The sequence below is a fragment of the Diceros bicornis genome, chromosome 19 (assembly GCF_020826845.1).
Source record: "Diceros bicornis minor isolate mBicDic1 chromosome 19, mDicBic1.mat.cur, whole genome shotgun sequence".
NCBI lineage: Eukaryota > Metazoa > Chordata > Mammalia > Perissodactyla > Rhinocerotidae > Diceros > Diceros bicornis.
Genome location: NC_080758.1, coordinates 15,731,104 through 15,750,196, shown reverse-complemented (window position 1 = coordinate 15,750,196; position 19,093 = coordinate 15,731,104). Strand labels below are relative to the sequence as shown.

General features: G+C 42.3%; 1 protein-coding gene across 1 annotated transcript; it reads right to left on the bottom strand.

Moving 5' to 3' along the window:
- Window positions 1–4,740: 4,740 nt before the first annotated feature.
- WFDC8 (WAP four-disulfide core domain 8) lies at window positions 4,741–14,420 on the bottom strand. Its single transcript, XM_058563418.1, has 6 exons — window positions 14,365–14,420; window positions 13,156–13,265; window positions 9,660–9,800; window positions 8,045–8,212; window positions 5,846–5,986; window positions 4,741–4,880 (listed from the first exon to the last, which is right to left on the bottom strand). The coding sequence occupies exons 1-6, from the start codon at window positions 14,418–14,420 to the stop codon at window positions 4,741–4,743; spliced, it is 756 nt and encodes a 251-aa protein (XP_058419401.1).
- Between the last annotated feature and the right edge of the window lie 4,673 nt (window positions 14,421–19,093).

Here is a 19,093-nt window from a genome sequence, read left to right as displayed (position 1 = left end):
TCTGAATAAAAGCTGGCCTGTCTGGTGGTTCCAGAACATGAAAATGTCTGTTTGCCTTTGTCCAGCCTATTCCTTCAGTAGTATCTTGGATGTGAGAACTGGAGTCAAGCCAGCCACCCCCTTTCCTGCTGGGAACGCCAAGTTCCTGAGAGCACCAATGTGACTAGCTGGCATCTACAGCCTACAGCCCTGGGGAAGGGTCTCTTACTGGATGGCTTCTGATCCTCAGCCCTCAGGGTTGGGCTGGGCCCTCTGGTCAACCAGGGGGAGTGGGCAAAGTTTGTCTCACTTTCTAGGCTACCTTAAGAGTAAATGTCACCATGAGGGGTCCTCTTCTTGGTAACTTTGAGAGTTGTGGAGTGTCTTCGTTCTCCATTCACTTTCCATTTTATCTGCACACCCTTTTGTTTGTCTCTGATAATGAGTCTCTATTGATCTCTTGGTATCTCTTTGTTTCTCTGTGCCTCTCTGTGTCCACGTCTTTCTTTTTCTGTGGGTCTCCCATGGTCTCTGTGTTCCTTTCTCCCTCTCCCACACTTTCCTCCCATCCTGCTCCCTTTTCTCTTTGGGTCACTCATATTCTTTGACTAGGGCTGAAGAGTAAATATGTTGCCACAGAGTGGGGTATGGGGGAGGAAGGAGGCTGATAGTAAAGTTTGCAGATAGAGTTTGTCAAGGTTGTATTGCTTTGAGAGTAGGAGAGAATGTCAGAGCTTGTAGGGAGCTTCTACCATCTGGTGCAAACTCCCTGTTGTCTGAAGAGGAATTGTGAAATGAAGAGACCTGCTTGAAAGACTACAACTCAATAGAGGTCAACAATGCAGCACAGTTACTTAATTCTAACTGGACTAGTGGAGAGGCTGTTGGAAAGAAAGTGCTGCAGTACTTGGCAGCTTTCCTACAACCACAGAATCCACAACACCAGCCAGTCAATCAGCCCTGGTAGAGAGAGAGAGACACTCTTTAAAGAGTAAATGTCATCTGTAGGGTCCCTATTTCCTTCCCTAACTAGGTGTTGCAGTTTGGGGCCAAGCTTTGTTCTCCAATTGTCCCACATGATGAACAGAAGCCAGACAAAGCCAGCTTTATCATCAGTGAATGACCTACATTGTCAGGAAATTTAGGATCACAGACAGAGCTCCTATGGGGAATATGTGGTGTGGGTCTCAGACTATTGATAGTGATGTTCTTTGCTAGGAATGTCTGAGGCACTCACGTGGCCATATTTACTCATAGTGAGCCCTACAGACACTTCCCCCACCACCACCACTGGGGCCAATGTTGTAGCTGGACCAGCCCTTGTGGTTCTTAATATGATTGCAGGATTCACCTTGGAAAAACCATCAGGGAACTTTGAAGAACAAGATTTATTACTCACAAGTCCTGGAAGGTACACGGTAGGCCCTAGGGCCACATAGTGAGGTTGCAGGCAGAGAGGGAGAAACCACAGACCTGGGGCTCTGCCTTTATTAGGGTCCAATGGTGGGTTGTCTAGGGCTTCATGAGTTCACTCTTTATTGGCAAATTTAAAGCATAAAAGCAGAAATTAGGGCGTGGGAAGGGAGAAACAGGGCCACTCAAGCAGTAAGTTATCTAGGTTACTCAGGGCTTTCTTAGAAGGGAACTTCATGGGTGAGGGCAGCCTGGTCCCTTATCTAGTTGTTTTGCTAGTAGCTATGTCATACAGCTGGCAATATGCTTATTCAAGGTGGTTGTCTTTAAAATTGATGCTTGATGCCTCAGCAATCAAAAGCTTAATGTCAAACACTTACGTTACAATAAAAAAGCTTAATGTCAGGCGCTTACACTACAGAATCCCATCCCGCCAACTTCACAATTTTAGTAGATCCCACAAAGAGACCAGGGACTAGAATTGCTAATGAACAACCAAAATGTCTCAAGCAGTGCTGCTCCTCTTACTCTACTATCCACATTCCCAAACTCAGCCCCAGAGAGAGTGAAAAGTTGAAATACCAGGTGGAAGTATTCTGAGGGCCCATCAAGTCCCATTTCCACAACTTACAGATAAGGATCATAAGGCCCAGAGAGGTGAAGATGCTGGCTCAATGTCACCCAGCAAGTGAGTGTCAGAGATAAAGTTAAGACCAAGCTGAGTGTCTCAATTCTTGCCAGAGGTCACTAGGGAATCTTCTGTTATTGCTGTGGATATAATGTTTTACCATGAAGTTGAAGGTAGAGAGGAATAGTGAGTCCAAAGGGGATGAAGGTGATGTCTTAGTGGAGACAGAGGTTAAAGAGCCATAGAACCTGTAAATGTCCAAATGGTTCCCAGGACCCCCAAATAAGGCTGAATTATTCTCTAAATTTTCTTTATAGTAAATGAAAATTTAGAATTTCTGGTTGTTCTATCCCATTCTGTCTTGCCTAATTTGCAGCCCCACACAAGGGTCTCAGTTTCCAAGCAGGTGAGATGAAATTTACATCTTTGGGGCTGGGATGAATGACATTTTTGGCCCCTTCCCTCACCTAATTTCTTGGAGAAGGCTGGGTAAGGATCCACCTGGGTCTTTGTCCCTCCTTCCTTTATCTCTTTTCATTGACGGTCATGGTGCCTTACCTCTGCCTCAGCCACTCTTCTGTTCTCTGTGCTCAGAATGAGAGATTCCAAAGGGCAACAAGGTATATGGCCTCTACCTGGAAATTCCTACTTTTTCATTAGATCAAGACCTGTCACATGCTGTGACTTCCTATCACTGGCTTTCTGTGTTGTTCCCTGTGCCTCTAACTGTATTACTGAGTTTTGTGTCTGTTTCCCCAAATAAACTCTGAGCTCCGTTGAACAGGCATGTGTCTAGAATCTAGTGCTTAGAAGATGAATAGGCCCAAAATAAACACTCTGTACATTCTGCTGGATGAGCAATGTAGGTGGAGGATTGATAGATAGATACGTGAATGGATGCATGGCTCATAATGTGATGAATGGAAGATGGTTGGATGAGTAGGAAGAAGGATGAGTGAACATAGCATGGATATTTGGGTACATGCATGGATATAGATGGGTAAATAAACGGGCTAGGTGAAGAAGTGGGTTGGATTGAACTTAAGGATGGATAGGTTAGTGATGAGATGATGGATAGGTTAGTGATGAGATGAACTGATGAGATGAAGCTGTTTGAATGGAAGGTAGATGAGTCGATTGGCAGGTGGATGGAGGGGAGGTGGGTGTAGAAATAATGGAGAAGTATGTTAACGAGTATGAAGGAATGTGTGTATGAAAGATGGTAGATAGATAACAGGTAGATGGCAGAAAGGCTGGATATAAAATGAGCAGCTTGGGGCCGGCCCCGTGGCATAGCGGTTAAGTGCGCGCGCTCTGCTGCTGGCGGCCTAGGTTCGGATCCCGGGCACGCACCGATGCACCGCTTGTGAAGCCATGCTGTGGCGGTATCCCATATAAAAAAGTGGAGGAAGATGGGCACAGATGTTAGCCCAGGGCCGGTCTTCCTCAGCAAAAAAAGAGGAGGATTGGCATGGATGTTAGTTCAGGGCTGATCTTCCTCACACACACAAGAAAATGAGCAGCTCAATGGGTAGAAGGAAGATGAGTGAGTAGGGTAAGTGGGTGGATATATGGGTGAAAGGATGGGTGGGAAGATAGATGGGTTAAAAGGTATGTCAATGGAGGGCTAGGTGAGTGGATGGATAGGTGAGTAAATGGATCGAATGGTTGGTGGATAGGTGGCGGGGTTGTGGAAACATGATGTATGAATGAAGACATTAACCAAAGTTAAATATCTGAAAAGAATTATATAGAGAATAATTTATACTACTCAAAAGTAATACATTTGAAAATAGAAAATAGATCAATTTTAGCAAAATATAAAAGACTAAAATTTACAGAAGAGGAGGTAGAGAGCCTGTACAGACTATAAGATGAAATACAGAAAAATTAGTAAAAATATACCATTATAGAAGGAAACAAAAGATGCTTTTGGAGCTGAATTTTTTCTAGCCTTCAAAGAACAGAGAATTGATACATTATTAAAAATATTACAGATCATAGGAAAAATAGGTAAGTTTCCCATACTAGTTTTTTGAAGGTAGTATGACTCAAATAGCAAAATAAATATCATAGATCTATTTTCCTTTTGACTATAGATGTGAAAATTCTAAATAAACTATTTGCTAAAAGAACCAACAGTGTATTAATACAAATATACCCTCAATATGATTAAAGTCATTCCAGGAATGCAAGGATGGTTCAACATATGAAAATTTAATAAAATAAGTTATTATACCAACAAATTAGAAGAGAAAAATCATTACATGACTAGATGCTTAAAAGGTATTTGATAAAATCCAGCAGTAATTTCCAATAGCAGTTGTAAATGAATAAAAAGGAAACAACCCAAGTGAGATAAAATCTATTTATCACCAAACCCAATAACAAATGTCATTTTATACAGCAGGGGACATTGATTTTAAAATAAAGAACTAGACAGGGATAGATGCCATTGTCTTTATTTTCAACATTATTTCAGAGGTTCTACATAATATAAGAAGACAAGAAAACAAAGTAAGTCACGAAGTTGGAAAAAAGAAGAGTCAAATTTATCACCATTTTCAGATGATATGATTATATATAAAATCAAAGTAACCTCATTAAATATTGTTACACTTAAGACAATTTGGCAAAGTAGTTGAATACAAGACAAAATTGATAACTTATTATGCTACTCATGGTTAATCACTTTGATGATAATATTTTCCACTTACTATTCACTTTTGGGGTTCCAGGCACTTCAGTCCACAACGTGAACAGCACTTTTCTGACACTGGGCAATCATTATCTTGCAGGCACTTGGGTTTATCAATCTTGGTACACACTGAGGGCTTGCGTGGGCAGAAACCTGCTTTGACTTTATGGGGTAAAACAAGACACTTGACCTTGAAATACTTGATAATAGTTTGAGACAAATTTGGGGAATCTTGGGGACCTTAAACAGGGTTTCCTTCTGGTTAAGCCTCTTACCCTTCCCCCTAGAGTAACAATAGAGTTGAGGAGGCAGAGTATCAACTTTCTAAGCTAATAATTCAAGGAGCATCAAAAAGTCTTGCCATGTCCAACTTATAAAATTTGATAGGATTCCTGCCTGCCCCTACAGAATTAATGGCTTTGAGTTATCTAATCCCAGAGTACCAGAGGTAGAAAGAATATTAAAGAGCACCAAGAACTTCCTTGTTTTATAAATTGTAGAAATTGAGGACCTTATGGGGGAAGTGAGTTGCCTAAGGCCACACAGAAAACCAGTAGGATGGTTGAAGTCAGTTGAAAAGCCTTTGACTCCTTCCGCCATAGCATGCTGTACCTCAAAACACTGACAATCCCTGGGACCAGATATACTATGGCAGCACTTTGTGGGGGAATGACCACTAGCCTTAGAGGCTGGAGAGTTCACTTCTACCCCAACAGCATTTGCTACCAATCTTTCCCACAGCACACCTTACAGGATGTGAATATGCTGTGCATGCTCTGAAGTTCTATGCAGACATAAGGGCTTATTGGGAATATACCTAATGGTTATGATGTTTTTTGTATGAATAAGTGGATATTGTCACCTTGTAGGCCACTGAGACTCAGAATAAATAAGTTTTCATGGGGAAAAATGGAGAGTGATACTATGCATGATTGGCTTTGAAGAATAGCACAATAGTGTCCCGAGATCAAGAGGGCAACATGAGGGAATTGGTTAGGCATTAAAAGGGGACAGGTTCCCAAGAGACCTCTAAGGCCACCCTAAGGGGCATCCCCCATTCCATGGGACAGCATGGCATCCTTAACATATGCCCAGTAGACTTCAGGAGGTATATCCCCAGTCCTCACCTGTCCAGGCCATGGCACAAACAAAGCCACACATGGATTCACAACATTTTTCAGTTTGGGGGCAATCGATGTCACTCTTACACGAAGCTGAACACTCCATACGGTTCTTGAAAGGGAAGCGTGGGCACTGTCCTTCCTTGACTGAAACAAGAGCAGATGTGAGCTCCTTCAAACCCCACCCCATCCCATTACTTCAAACTTTCCTTCTCTTCAAAACTAGTATCTCTTTCTGTGATTTGGTTAACTGTATTCTGTCCACCTCCAGTAGACTGTGGAGGAATGAAATGCCTCACCATATTATGGGATGTACTACAAAGAGAGTTATGCTTGGTGTTTGAAGCCTCAAAGTAAAGTCTCAGTCTTGCCACTTAATGAGTGACTTCAGTTTCTTTCTCTATAAAACAGGAGTAATTATGTGAAATGTACACAAATCAATGCAAGCCATTTTAAGAGATTTGGTTTTACATTGAATGAAGAGTGACATGCTCTGACTCACATTTTGAAACGATCCTTGCGGCTACTGTGTTGATAATAGACTACAAGAAGGGAAGGATAGAAGCAGGGAGACCTGCTAGGAGGCTGTTGCAGTAATCCAGGTGAGAGATGGCATCTCAGATCAGGGTGAGAGCTGTAGAGGTGGGAAAAAGTGGTCAGATTCTGAATCTATTTTCATGGTAGAACTAAAATGATTTCCTAACTTAACGGATGTTGATTGAGAAAGAGAGGCATCAAAGGTGATTTAAAAGGCTTTTTTTCAACCAAGATGGGGAGAGCTATGGATAGAGCAGGTTTGAGGTGAGAGAGCAAAGATAAGGGGTTCTGTTTTAGACAAGGTAAGTGTGAGGTGTTTGTGAGATCCAGATGGAGGTGCAGAGTAAGCAGTTGGAGTTTGAGAGTCAGATTCAAGCTGGAGATACAACTTTGTGAGTCACTAGGACATAGATGGTATTTAAATCCATTCTTCAGGATTTTGTGCATGTCTCCAGTTGTCCTCATCTGATTGTAGATTCTATAAGGGCGGGGAGTGTTTCTTTTTTTGTTCTTCTTCTTCCTCAAGGCAGACTCAGACAAACTATGGTGTGTTTAACTCTCAGAGCTATTGTCGGGTTCTCTTTGAACCCCAAACCTAAATTTCCCATAAACAAGCCCAAGCCCATTTCCTTGGCCTCTTCTTCTTGCTGGCTCCTGAAAGAGGGCCAAGGTCTTGCCCATAATGCCATGATTCCTTACAGCACCCCACAAAGGGAAGCTCGTGGTCTTAGTTTCATTAGGTCAGGCCACAGGATTTCCTCAGCCATTCAGGCTCACTGGACCAATGGAATTAAAATTCTTGCTCTACTCCTGACCCACCATGAATCCTTGGGCGACTGACTTTACTTCTCTGACTCTGTTTCCTTGTGTTAAAATGGTGGTGATGGTACACTTTTCAGCCTGCCTTACAGAAACTGAGGTCAAAATTCTAATGCTGCATTTTGAAGATCAATAGTCACCATCTCAACTAGTACTATTTAGTGAGCCCATACTACTGGACAGCCACCATATCTCTGTGTCCTTGATCATATATAATCCTACCAACAACTCAATGAGGTATTTGTTATTACTCTAGGATTACACGGGAGAGAACTGAAACTCAAAGAGGTGAAGAAATTTGCAGTACATGGGAAAAGTAGGATTTTAATCCAGGTCATTTGGCACCTAAGCTCTGTAGCAGACTCTCTTCCAACATTACCGGTGATGGTCGTTATACTACGGAATGAATCCACAGCCTTCATCTCCACCCCACCCTCCTCTTCACCTACTCCATGCTCTATCCCTACTCCATGGGGTTTCAGAGCTGGCCTGTCTATGCTTCATTCTTGAGTGAGTCCTCAGGTGATACTCAACAGGTCAATGTAATGAGGAAACACCTGCTTCCAAGGGGTAGACCTGGCTCTCAGGTCCTCTTGGTCAAAGTTTAATAACACTTTACATGTGCTATCTCATTTTTTGGCACAAATTCATTAGGTAAATACATTTTATAGATAGGAAAACTGAAACTCATAAAAGATAGGCAACTGACACAAGACTACCCAGCCAGTGAATGACAGAGTTAAGACTTGAACCAAGGCAGTTTAACCTCAAAGCCCGAGCCCGTAACTGTGCTGGTATACTATTTCTAGTTAGACTAGGCCCCCAGATTGCCAGGGATATGAGTCTTACCCATTAATGAGCAAGCCTTATTGCAGTCGTCCCTGTTGAAGAAGTTGTTGGCATTCCCATGGCAGCCTCCATACATAAACGGTTTGCATAAACGATGTTCAGAGTCAAAATACCAGTGTCTGACATTATTCTTACAGTCTCCTGGGTCTAAGAGTAGTGTGCAGGGTTCTGAGGGCAAGAAGCAAAGAGGGAAGAACATAAAGGGCAGCAAAAAAGAGAAGGGGTCAGGCCCTCAGCCTTTGTAGAGTTCATGGTGTTACCATCCAAGTCATAGAACTGGCCATGGTCAATAAAAGTTCTACTCCTAGCTCTGCTACAAACATTCTGTGTTGCACGGCATCTATGAGCATTATTTCTGCCTTGCAAAGGATATAGTGAAGAGCACCTGAGAATGCTTTGGAGCTGATCTTTCTTCTTCACCGCTCTGAGCATTGGGAGGGCAAGACTTGTTCAGCAACTATATCCAAAGTGCTTAACAAAGCGCCTGGTACATAGAAGGAATGAAATCCTGAGAAACAAAAAAAGCAGCCCCTCATGTCTAGAAACTGATCCAATGCTCACAGCCAAGCCATGTTGTTTTCCTGTTGGACATAAATAATTTCACAGGACTTCCACATCAAACAGGGTCACTCTGAGACCATGATAAAGTGAGACCAGAAAAAGATCACTGTGAAACCCACCAAATACCAAATACCTATGAATGATTTATGCTTCTCTCCCAATTTCAGCTTTATCCTCACTCTAGCCTGCCCTCTCTATAGATAAGATTCACTGAGATACTCAATCACAGAAATGCCCCCACTTTCTGACAGCACCCAATCTACAGCAAACCCCCCTTCCTTAGTTGTTAGCGCCATTCAGTCGGTTCCGACTCCTAGCGATCCTGCGTACAGCAGAGCAGAACCCTGCCCGGTCTTTTTTGTGTCCTTCTCTCATCTTCTGGCTGTATCAGACAATAATCTGCTGCTATCCATAGGGTTTTCATGGCCAATTTCCTTAGACTCTCCCCCAAATTACCCAATCAAATCCTCAATCCTAGAGTAGATTCTTTCTAACAGCCTCTTACTGAGATGCCTCAGGTTGTCTATGTTAAATATTCTTCTTCACTGCAATGAGTAATAAACCATATTGTTCAACTACAGGTGTGTTCCTGATGGTCTTTGGCCAAAGGGCATTGACGATAGACATTTATTGAATGAATGAATCTACATAAAATGCATAGTTCTCTATTATTAGATGCCCAATATTTTGAGTTACCAGAAAACCTCCTTGAAGGCCAAAGAGTCCAAAAACAACCCCAGCATCTAAGCCAACTGAGGTTTATATTTGCCACAGTGCCAACAATAGTCTCTTGACACATAGTGAGCATGAAACAAGTATTAGTTATTTGTGAATGACTGAATGTTGGACCAAACATCAATATTATCCAGTTGATGTCCACCACGCCTAGAGTCATTGTTTATACTTAAGGGTTGGGAGTCTAATTAGAGAAGGAGAAAAGCATGAAAAGGCCTCTTTGTCCTGCCATTCAAGAGAATCATTCAACCAGTTCTGGACAGAGCCGGAAGTAGGACATCTCATAAGGCACCTCTGCTCTCAGCCTGGATGCCACTACCTTGGTATGGATCCATGCACTTCCTTCCACAGGCAAAAGAGCAGCACTTCAGGTGTTCATGGCAGTGGAAATCCACTCTGCACAAGTCTGGAAGTTTAATCCTACAGGTGAGCCTCTCTTTGGGGCACAATCCTGGTTTCTCTGCAAGAAAGAAATGTCCAAATTCACATCCCTTGAGAGTTTCAGCATGGCAAATGTGAATAGTGAAATTCTCTCAGCCCTATCCTCTGCCTTCAACGTTCAGTTCTTGTTTTGCTTGTCTTTAGGGACTGGGTCTGCCTCTCACCACTCTTAACCCATTTAGATAAATCCGAATAAGGAATTTGTGCCCAGGTAGAACTGAAGGGGAAGCATCTTGGATTCCAGGGCAGGTGGTTAGATAGGGACCAAGACCCTTGCCTTAAATTCAGGAGCTCCTCTTGAAACTTAATATTTTAACGCCTCTAGTATCTTAGTTGATAGGGGGGATTAATTATTGAGGAGTGGTGGAAATACTACGGAAATAGAAGTCAGGAGGCCTGATTTTGGCCCCCGACTCCTTGTGAGCTCAGAGCAATCGGCGTTCCACTATGCAACTCCACAGTTACCACTAAGGAGGGAAGAAACGGTGGAGCAGAAGGAGCGCTGTAAGAAAGACAGATCTGGCTTGGGAGCCTGACTCCAACACAACAAGCTAAATAATCTCGGGAAAAATGTCTTCCTTTGTCTGAGCCCTTAGTTTCCCACCTGCAAAATGAGAATCACAATCTCTACCTTACAGGCTGCTTATAAGAATTCACTGGGATGATGCCCATAATGCACTTATCACGGTGACTGGCACGTGGTAAGAGCTTGGCACATGTGGGTTTGCTTCTTCCCTTTTTAGGGCTGGACATAGCTGCTTGATTTCAGAGCCTGTAGTAGGCGGAATTCTAAAGTTGCACCCTCAAGATTCCTTTCCTCTAGTTATTGAATCAAACACTCATTTAGGTACTGCTGTGAAGGGATTTTGTAGATGGAAATAAAGTCCCAAGTCAGCTGACCTTAAGATACAGAGATTATCTGACCCAGTCTGTTGAGTCCTTTAAAAAGAAGAGGTTATTTTCCCCCCACTGGTAGAGAAGAAGAGGTCAGAGAAATTTGAAGTATAAGAGGAATCCAACTGCTATTAGTAGCTTTGAAGATGGAGGAGGCTAGGTGCCCAATGAAGTTGACAGCCAGTAAGCAGACCTCAGTCCTACAACTGAAAGGAAATAATTCTGCTAACAACCAGTGAGCTTGAAAGAGAACCCTAAGTCCCATATGAGAACTGCGGCCTTGGCTGTCACCTTGATTTCAGCCTGGTGAGAACCTGAGCAGAGAACCCAGATGCACCATGCCAGACTTCTTTTTTTTTGAATAATTTTATTTATTTATTTTCCCCCCCAAAGCCCCAGTAGATAGTTGTATGTCATAGCTGCACATCCTTCTAGCTGCCGTATGTGGGACGCAGCCTCAGCGTGACCAGAGAAGCAGTGCGTCGGTGCGCACCCCGGATCCAAACCCGGGCCACCAGCGGCGGAGCGTGCACACTTAACCACTAAGCCACGGGGCCGGCCCCCAGACTTCTGACCTACAGGTGATTTGTTATCCAGCAACAGAGCTTAATATGGCTCCATGGCTCTAAACTGAGCACCTCTCCAGTGGAATCTGACGAGAGGAGCATGATACTATTGAGTCTTGAAATTACAGAATTTTAGAATTGGAAAGACCATATTTGTCATTAGTATCAACCTCCTAATTTCATAGGTTAAAAAAAAAAATGAGACGAGGCCAGCCTGGTGGTGTAGCGGTTAAGTTCGCGTGCTCCACTTTGGCGGCCCGGGGTTTGCAGGTTTGGATCCCAGGGGCAGACCTACACACCGCTTATCAAGCCATGCTGCGGCAGGCATCCCACATATAAAGTAGAGAAAGATGGGCATGGATGTGAGCCCAGGGCCAATCTTTCTCAGCAAAAAGAGGAGGATTGGCGATGGATATCAGCTCAGGGCTAATCTTTCTCACCAAAAAAAAAAAAAAAAATGAGGTCAGATAGGATAATACAGCGAATTAGAAGCAGGCCTGGGCCTTCCAATCCATTACTCACTCTAGAAGCCCCAAATCTTCCCTGAGAACCGGCCACTAAGACCTTTAGTACTTTCCAACTGTATTTCTTACCCTCATACCACTCAACACACCCTCCAAGAATGGCCTCAAGCTAAGAAGAGTATATGGTTCCTAATCTGGAGTGTACATTGAAATCATCTTTGCTTTTTTTTAGAAAATATAGACAGTGGACTGAATTAGAATCTCCAGACAGTGAGGCCTAGGGACTCACATTTTTAAAAGCACCCCAGGTGATCCTGAAGCAGGTGGTTGGGCACCATGACGTAGACTACTACTAGGGAACCACTGTTCTGGGTTTAGGCAAAAGGGGAGTTAAGCAAGTCAAATGGGGACACCTCCAAAGAGGGAAATAGGCACAGAAACCTTGGGATTATGGAGACAAACTTCCCCTCTCACTATTGTGGACTCCCACCAGTTCTGCCTCCCTCCTGCTTCCCGGGGCCATTTAAACCTCTGTTTGGGTTTCAGTGTTGTAGCTCCTCTCCCCAGTGTCAGTTTGAACCTCACTTAGAATCCTCCTTCCTCCCTGTCAGCCCTTCTCAGCCACTTACCTTGTACGTACAGTCTCCTCTCTGATACACACACCCCAGGGGTTCCTCTGCTGTTACTGGGGATGCTCCCCAGATTTCTGGTCTCAGCCCAGCCCTGTCGTTACTCGACTCATACTTCCTGGGTGATCACATCCATTCTCACGATCCTAGCTGATTCCCATATCTCCCTCCAGACCTGTCCTATCTTCCAAGCTAAAGACACTTATATCCAACTGCCTGAAGAAAACACCATTTGGGTATCTCATAAGTACTTCTGTTCCAATATGTTTAAAATTGACTTAGTGTCTCCCCATGCCTAAGCAGAGCCTTATTCTCTCTATTCTCATGTTGATATTTGGCATCAACAGTCCCCTAGTCTGTTATGAGAATCCCAAAATTCACTCCTCTCTCTCCACACCCCAGCATCCTATCAGTCATGGACATGAGTCAATTCTCTCTCCTAAATCTCTCTCCGAACCCCATCTCTCCTACCTCTTTACTACTACTTCGTCAGGTTGGCTCCTGACCTCCTCCCATCTCTCTCCTCAACTATCGCAACAGCCTCCTCACTGGTCCTCTACCCTCAGGCTCCTGCCTAGTGACTGATTGACTTTTTAAAAATTAAACTTGGAAAAGACATGTATCAGGAAAAGTTAGGGAAATAATTTTGGGGGGAGCAGGTGAGGGAAGGATTTGAAGGGCTCAGGGTGATTGAGTAGGGCTACTTCTCTGAAGCCACAGTAGGAGCGGCCTCGTCCAATACGAGTCCTTGTCTTGTGTCCAACCCTCAGTCCCCAAGAATGCCTCCAAAGGAAGAGCGGCTGCAGCTTTTCTGAACCCACGTTTGACTCTTTTGCCTGGCGACGCAGATGTCTGCTCCAAAGAGAGGGAGAGAAGCACCAAGAGAGCCACATTCCTCCAGGAGAAGGTGGAGCTGTGGAGAGGAAGGTGCCTGTGTGGGATGAGAAGAGAGGCAGGGGTTAAGCACAAGCCAGAGAGAGACACAAAGGAAACACAGAGGAACCTTAGAGATGTCCCATCAATTCCCTTAGTCCACAGATGAGAAAACTGAGATGCATCATGTGGAAGGGGTTTGTCTGAGAATAGGTGGAGAGTAGGGCAGGACCTTCAGTCCCAGGACCCTCCCGGTGGCCCCACACTCTGCCATGGTCTATAGGATGTCCTAGCAGACACTTGCCCATTGTCTTGCTCCTGGGGGAGAGGCCACACGTGAATGATCACAGGGACTTGTCTGGAACAGTTGCAGGGCTGGTTTGCCCAGAGTTGCTCCTGGGGCAATCACAGGCACTAGTGAACACCTTTTCTTTGCACCACTGATGACAAGAAACTGATGGTATGAGATTTTCAGGAGGAGCTGGCATATCCCACTGGGTCTTAGTGCCCCAGGAGCAAAAACGATCCCAGAAGACTTTGGGCTAAAAAAGGGATCTCTCTTATTCTGTTTGGTGCTATTCAAGCCCAGAAGTTTATGATACTCCCAAACAATCACATAAACAGATGGTCTTCCCTCACTCCCTCAAGCCTCCGTTCTCCATCTATCTCTTCCTGGCCCTTATGTATTTTTTTATTTTATGTTGTAAGGGACCGATAATACCTTACTGTATTACCTCTCTTGGAGTGACTGCATTTCAAAAACAGCAAGAGAGGAAGAAAGGGAGAAAGAGAGGGAGGCAGAAAGGAAGGGAGAGAGATAGAGAGAGAGAGAATGTCTTTATGCCAAAGTATCCATCTCTATTATTGGTGGAACTTCAGACACTGAGAAAGGGGTAGAGTCTTTTCCAGATCTCCTGAAGCCATACTATATGGCTGCCTGAGGGTAAAGACTCGTGGCAATTTATCTTTTTTGAGGGGGGGATTCAAATCCTTATTTTACATCAAATTTTACAATAGTTCCTGGACTATTCAGTAATGGGAATTTTGGCCCCAAACACAATGATCTTGATTTTGGTCCTGGCTTGGCCACTTACAGCTGTAGCTGTATCCTAGATCCTCAGTGTCCTCATCTAGAAAATGAGAATAATACAACCTACCTGGCAGCTCTGTTGTCATTGTGAGGATTAGATGAGACAGGGTGAAGACTATTCATGAGGTGGTATGGAATGATCAAAAACTTATTGTTTGCAGTTGGAATGAGTTCACATCCTGGATCCCCCACTTACCAGCTATGTGATCTCGGCTCAGTTGCTTAACCTCACTGAGCCTCAGTTTTTCATAAAGCATACTTCATAGGTATGAGAATTAATTGAACTATTGTGTGAAGCATGGTGACTGGCATATAATGAGTGCTTAATATATTTTGGTCAGTAAACAAATAATATAGTGAATGCCAAAAAAAAAAAATGGTACCTATTCTCTTTTTAGCTTTTGAGTTCCTAGTCAAAGACTGTGTATGTCATTACTTCAGTCTCCCCAAAAGATTAGCCAAAAAGCCCTATGGTGCCTTAAATTCTTAAGATCAAGTCACCCTTTTGGTGTGAAATTTTACCCTTTAACCTAGTAACACCTACTAACCAAGTCTTGAGAATTCATTGATCAGATTAGCCTGTAGTCAGTAGGAAGCAGAGCTCATGGAGTGGAGTGGAGGGAGAGACAGATTAATAGGATTGCAAATATATAGGATGTCAAATTATAATTTTTAGTATAAGTATATCATGTGCAATATAAGGACCATAGTTATACTAAAAAATTATTCCTTATTTATCGGACATTCAAATTTAATCAGTCATCCCGTGTTTTTTATTTGCAAAATCTGGCAACTTTAAAACAGAATGAACCCATTTTGATTGAAGGGGGATTTGTTTGGGCAAGAAACTACAAAACATGGGTCCTGTGGGGAACAAGTAAATGTGTATGGGGGTGATGCTCCGTGGGGGCCTTAGGGAACTGGGACAGACCTGGAAGGCATAGGCGCAGGGTGCTGTAGAAATAACAACGAACCAGGAATGAAAAGAACTTGGATTGAAGTCCAGCTTCCACCAACAACTCATTATGCCAATTTGGGTTAGTTTGATCTCAGTCTACCCATCTGAAAAATGAGTGGATTCAACAAAATCAGTCCTATTCATGCTTGCGTACTCATACCCCAGAGGACACAGCAGGATTTTCCAGAGGGTACACAGGCACAGATGGATTTAAGGACATTACGTCCTGGTTCATAAATTCCACTTTTACTTTTTCCAAAGTTGATCTGCCTGAGAAAAAGCCTGCAGTCTGCAGTTCTCCTTTTCTATCTTTCTTTCATAAAGTCCTCCTTCCTCTAAAAAAAATAAAAATAAAATAAAAGAGAGAGAGAGGGGCATACTTCTTACCTATCTCTTGCATGTCTCCAAACGGTAAAAACTTCTGAGTTTCAAACAAAGGAACAATTTGAGAATGCATTTTCCTGAGGATGCTTCCCCAGGAGCAAAGCAAATAAAGTGTGGGTGAGAAATACTAAGCGATCAGTACTTTGTTTTATTCAGGTGACAAACTCATAGGAAGCCGTTGTCCCTTTAGCTCTCTACCCAGAATTAAAATTCAGAAGTGCGATGCTTGCCGCAGGGATGTGAATTAAAATGTTTCTTTCAACTGAAAAATGAAGTCAGTCTTTTTGTGGGAGAAAGTAGTCTGATTTGGTTGATTGAGGACTGACTTTGCCAGTTAGTTGATTTGGTTAACATTTTTTAATAAATATAGTGAGTAAATCTGTGGCATCAAAGTTTAAAAATATATATATTTAGAACACGCAGTAAGATAAAAGCATTTTATAAAAAATATATTAGTAAAGGTCTATCAAAGTTAATTTTTTTAAAACTTTCTAACACTTACAGAGTATATCAGATAAAATAAGGTGTCTAAATAAAAGAGTAATGGGTATAATTAACAACATTATTGATCATTTGGTAAACGCTGGTAAAGCCTTTTTGGTAAACTTTCCAAAAATTAAGAAAATCACTTGTGATTTGTGATCAGTATTCTAATTACTAGGAAACAAATTCTTTTCCAGCATAAGGTTTCCAATTTGCTGCCTTTATAAAAATTAAAAGAGAGTTTAATCAAGCTGTTGATTAATATTTAAATTTGATCATTGAAATAATTTTTGATCATAGAGTATTATGTGATTTTTGGCAGCTCACTAGAAGTTCAAAGAACCAAGTCACAAACGTATAACAAAACTCGTTTTTAGTGTGTGTGAGGAAGACTAGCCCTGAGCTAACATCCGATGCCAATCCTCCTCTTTTTGCTGACGAAGATTGGCCCTGGGCTAACATCCGTGCCCATCTTCCTCTACTTTACATGGGACACTGCCACAGCATGGCTTGACAAGCGGTGCATCCGTGCGCGCCTGGGTTCTGAACCCGCAAACCCAGGGCCACCAAAGCGGAGGGTGTGCACTTAACCACTACGCCACCGAGCTGGCCTCTAACACAACTCTTTCTCTTCCTGTGCACTTATTACATCATTAAGAGATGCGTCACTATAGAATTTTGTTTATCAATAAAATTTTGATTTATCAATAGTTTCAATGTATTTATTATTATGTTATTTAAAATAACAAATGGAATGAAAAATCAATCCACAAGAAAAAATTTTATTCCTAGAGTCTTATGGTCACAGTGAATGAAAAAATTAAATTTTAACTTATACACATTTTTATCGCATAGCAGTATGAAAAGGTCATGAATAAAAGACTTTTGAGCATAAGATTATATTCCATTAGATTAAAAGTCTGTGTGGCAAGAGGAATGCAAATAGGAGTTCAAGGAGTCGGAGAAGTGTTGTAAAATTTCCAACTTTTAAAGTGCTCTTCATGTATTTTTTAAATGGATGATTGTGGGTATCAAATTAGTATGGTATTTTGACCCCAATGGATTCACTTTTTAAAGTGATGTAGCAGTTTGAAAAAAAATTAATACTTACAACATGTTTGCATAATGTGTTTGAGACCCATTCATGTTGTTGTGTGTTATTTGTACCTTTTTATTACTAAGTTATCGTCCATTGAATGGATGTACCAGGGGTTGTTTATCCATTCACTAGTTAACGGACGTTTGCATTGTTTCCAGTTTTTGGCGATTATGAATAAATCACCTAGAAACATTTGCATACAGGACTTTGTATGAACACAAGTTGTCATTTCTCCTGGGTAAATACCAAGGAGTGGGATTGCTGGGCGATATGTTAAGTATTTGTCTATAAGAAACTGCCAAACTGTTTTCCAAAGTGGCTGTACCGTTTGGCATTTCCACTAGGAGTGTATGAGAGTTCCGCTTGCTCCACACACTTGCCAGCACTTAGTGTTGTAAACGTTTTTATTTTAGAAATTCTAATAGATGTATAGTGATAAGATTGCAAGATATTTTAAGACATTAAAGTAATTAGCTTAAATTTCTGGGACATGAAGAATCTAAGTCACTTAGAATGATGGTGGGGAGATTTTTCCTATTTCCCGACTTTCCTTAGGACAACGTTTCAAACCCTGTGGGCTCCATGGTTCCTGAGCCTGGCTGGCCAGGAGCTTTCCCAGCCCCCATCATTGAGCCTACCTCTTTGCCCAGCTTCCCCACATGGCAGAGGTTGCTCTTTGCAGTAAACTGAGGAGTATTTTGCAATGGAAAGGTCTACAGATGGCCAGGAGCTGGAGGAACAGTGTGAATTTCCAGGCTACAACCTTTGGGAACTACAGGTAAGGCCCCACTATGACTCCACTACATCCCACAACCTCCCCTGCTCCCCCACGGGGAGCACACCCAGCCTCAGGTCCTGTGTCCGTGGCTGAGAGGTCCTTGCTCACATCTTCCTCATCCCAACGGTATGGAGTGTCTCCTGCATGGCTACTCAACCAAGAATGTGCTTTTAGCCTCAGTCACTGGGCAGGAGACCCGGAGGAGGACAATTAGCTCCGTGGGTCTCTTGAATACACCTTGCCCTAAGCTCAGGCAGAGTAAGTAGATGCCTCCTCCAAACACACCACCTTCTAAGTAACTCCTACTCAGCTGCCTACATTCCGATACTGAGGAAAGGCAGTTTCTAAGCATGGAGTGTGGAGCGTTGTACAGAGTGTGTTCTTTAAGTAGCTTAAATCTTTCTAATTTTTTTGTCTCGACCTATCAATAATTGAGAGAGGTGTGTTGAGGGCTCTCAAAGCAGCCACAGATTTCTCAATTTATGCCTGTAATTCCATCAATGCTTGTTTAATGTATCCCGATTCTATTGATTTAGGTAAATACGAATGCATTTCTGGTGAATTGAATCTTTTATCATTATACAGTGACCTCCTCTCTATCCCTAAAATAAATATTCATCTAAAAATTTGCCTGGATTTCCTTCCATCTTTTTGCTTTCTACCTTTCCATGAACTTATTTTCTATATTTATCTTTCAAACAGTGTAAATCTAGATTTGAAAAAAATCCAATCTTTACCCATTAATTGACATTTATGGGCATTAATGACCTCTTTGGATTCATTTCAACAATCTTATTTTGAATTTTCTACAGTCTATCCTCATTATTTGCAGATTCGGCATTTGCAAATTTCTTTTGTTTTTATTTTTTTGTCAAACTACTCAATAGCAAGAAAACAACCCAATTAATAAATGGCAAAAGACTTGAAGAGAAATTCCTCAAAAGAAGACATGCAAACAGCCAACAGGTATATGAAAAAGTGCTCAACATCACTGATCATTGGGGAAATGAAAATCAAAACCACAATGAGATATAGCCTCACATCTTGTTAGAATGGCTATTATCAAAAGGATAAAAGATAACAAGTGTTGGCAA

Bases quoted from the DNA above. Each gene is read 5' to 3' on its own strand.
- WFDC8 (XM_058563418.1), bottom strand. From the start codon at position 14,420: ATGAATAGTCTTCACCCTGTCTCATCTAATCCTCACAATGACAACAGA. The intron at 9,801-13,155 runs GTGGGTTCAGAA...TCTTTCTTGCAG, and splicing joins GCCAGGCAAAAGAGTCAAAC to AGAAACCAGGATTGTGCCCC. The intron at 5,987-8,044 runs GTAAGACTCATA...CTCTTGTTTCAG, and splicing joins TAAGGCTTGCTCATTAATGG to TCAAGGAAGGACAGTGCCCA.